The following is a 2,882-nucleotide window of genomic DNA, read 5'->3' on the forward strand; positions in this document are numbered from 1 at the left end:
AGTCCTTTGTTCAGAGCTTCAGTTCAGAGCAAAGATCCTCCAGAGGTGAGAAGCAGGATAGAGGCAAAATGGAGGGATTTCCTGGACTCTTTGTATATCTTTGTCCATGTGGACGGAATCCCATTGTTCTCAGTGGGTGAAACTTTCTCCCAAGGTGGGGTTTGGAGCCACAGAAACCAGCCCCCAAGAACACATGACTCAGGTCTTTGTGGATGGATGCCAATACCCACATTCCAGATGGAAGGTTTGCAGGAAAGTCCGTTCAGTGTAATTTGGAGTCTCTGATGTCTTTCAGCATGAAATATGGACACGCGGCTAGTGCCCAGGTCTCCAACTAAACACCCAGGCAGGCACACAAAGCTCATAACCAGAGTCTGTAAATCATCAGCTTTTTACAGGCCTCTCACTTGGCATATTTTGTACAAAACTTGTTGGAAACATGTAACACTAGTTGCAGCAAAGCTCTGCATGTTCGAATTACCACGCCATGCCCTCACATGGGGACCAGAACATTGTCTGTGCTGTGGCCTCTACTGTCAATGGGCAGGTATTTCCACGGAGCTGCCATCAGGGATCACTAGATCTATCCCTGAGGTGTGTTCTACTTGCGAGGCTCCCCTGGCACTGGTCTTGCCACAGATTTTTCCCATAGTCTCATATTTAGAGCAGACTGTTGAATAGGGGGCAATTAGCTGCAGCCATGAAAACAGCCTCCAGCTGTGCATATTGTGTCTCCTGTTAACACTGTCTCTCCATCCAGCTGTTGGTACTGCAGTCATCACCAAAGAGCCTGGACATCTAAAGGAAATCAAGGGAACGTGCAGAAGATGTAGGTGACACCGTTCTGCCTCCGCGTGGGACACCTTCTCCCCTACTCCATGTCAGATTCCAACACAACCGACTTCACCAACCCCTCCACTTTCATCCTGCTGGGCATTCCTGGCCTGGAGGCGGTCCATGTCTGGATCTCCATCCCCTTCTCTGTCATCTATGCCATAGCCGTCTTGGGGAACCTCACCATCCTATTCATTGTGAAGTTGGAGCCAAGCCTCCATGAGCCCATGTACTATTTCCTCTGCATGCTGGCCATCACTGACCTGGTCCTATCTACGTCTACCCTGCCGAAAATCCTGAGCATCTTCTGGTTCAATTCCAGAGAGATTGATTTCAATGCCTGCCTCACCCAGGTGTACTTCATACAATGCTTTGCAGCGATCGAGTCTGGGATATTGGCCGCCATGGCTTTGGATCGCTACGTGGCCATCTGCCATCCCCTCAGACATTCCACCATCCTGACAAAACCTTTGGTGGCTAAGATTGGCCTGGCTGTGCTGCTTCGCAATGGTATAGTTGTGATGCCTTATCCCTTCCTGCTGATGCGCTGGTCATATTGCAGAACCAACATCATCCCTGAGCCGTACTGTGTCCATATCGCCGTGGTGAAATTGGCCTGCAGCGACACCCGTGTCAATAGTTACTACGGACTCTTTGTGCTGTTCTTTGTGTTGGGTCTGGATGTGATTTTTATTGCCATCTCCTACATGCAGATCCTCAGAGCCATCTTCATCCTTCCCACAAAGGATGCCCGGCTCAAGACGTTTTTGACCTGTGGCTCACATCTCTGCGCCATCGTAATCTTTTACATCCCGAGTGTCATCTACTCCCTCATCTACCGTTTTGGACAGAATTTTCCCCAGCATGTCCATGTTCTCCTTGGCAACATGCACTTCCTGCTGCCCCCCATGTTAAACCCCATCATCTATGGGATGAAGACCAAACAAATACGGGGCCGGCTTCTCGGTCTTGTTACTCGTTAATTGTCTAAAGTTTTCTCCTGGTGCTCTGGCTTTCAGACAAAGCTTTATGCAACATTGCCTGGTGACCTGGTGCTGGGCTTGCTTCCTTGAATCACTTCCTTTGCCATCAGACCAATGTTATATAGTTTCCTGGCCTTGCTATGCTGTATTAGAGTGAGAAATTGTAGAGCTGGTACAACTCCGTAACTCATCGAACTGCCAACTTTCGAATGGCTGGCAACTGAACTGCAAGACCCTGTCCCTGCCCTGACAATTTACACAAGAGCTGTGTCCTGCCCCACTTCTCTCCCCAAAGGCCCCTTCCCCGTGCACCATGGTCCATTGTGTCCCAGGCCCTTTCTCCTCTTCTTTCACCATCACCGTGCCCTTGACACTATCTTTAATAACCCGCCTGCTTCTCGATGGATGTTCTCCACCTCTGCTCTGCTACAGCTCGATGCCCTCTGCTCCCGGGCTGGGCTGGGAGCTGCAGATGCTTGACAAAAGTCCTTTCTGCAAATATGAGATGGCCCCAGGTGACTTGGGGCAATTGTGGGTTAAACATCTGATGCCTTCCCACTGCTGTTCAGGGGCCAGGTAGAGCCAGATCCCCATTTCAGTCAGATTTTGCAGATCAAAACCAAGCCCCTGGCCAGCCTACCTTGCACCAAGACCCAGAAGGTGAAACAGAGTAAAACCTAGATGGGTGGAAACCCTGTTATCACACTTTTCAGTGATGGAACCCTCTGTATCCTTATGTCTTCGAGCTTTTCACCTACTCTTCACTCATGCTCCTTGCATTAAGGAAAAGGAGGTTGGGTGGGGCCCATGCATCTGTAAATAGGTTGCATTAAAGATTCTCTCCCAGCAGAAGTAAATGACTCCACTGTAGATCAAATCACTTTTCTCCAGAGTCTCTGCAAGAGTCACTTGAAATAGAACGCTTCAACAACAATGGTCACTCTTATTTACTCCATGTGTGGACAGAATACATTTTGTTATGAGAATTATTATCGAGGTAATGTGCTGCCATGTGTAGAAAGAGAATTCTAGGTGTACTGCATCTATTTTAAAAAGTTCCCCAAG

At 48.8% G+C, this 2,882-nt stretch overlaps 1 protein-coding gene across 1 annotated transcript; it reads left to right on the top strand.

Moving 5' to 3' along the window:
- Positions 1–878: 878 nt before the first annotated feature.
- LOC142818517 (olfactory receptor 52M1-like) lies at positions 879–1,817 on the top strand. Its single transcript, XM_075898708.1, has one exon. The coding sequence runs from the start codon at positions 879–881 to the stop codon at positions 1,815–1,817; it is 939 nt and encodes a 312-aa protein (XP_075754823.1).
- Positions 1,818–2,882: the final 1,065 nt, after the last annotated feature.

The sequence above is a fragment of the Pelodiscus sinensis genome, chromosome 1, assembly GCF_049634645.1.
Source record: "Pelodiscus sinensis isolate JC-2024 chromosome 1, ASM4963464v1, whole genome shotgun sequence".
NCBI classification, from domain to species: Eukaryota; Metazoa; Chordata; order Testudines; family Trionychidae; genus Pelodiscus; species Pelodiscus sinensis.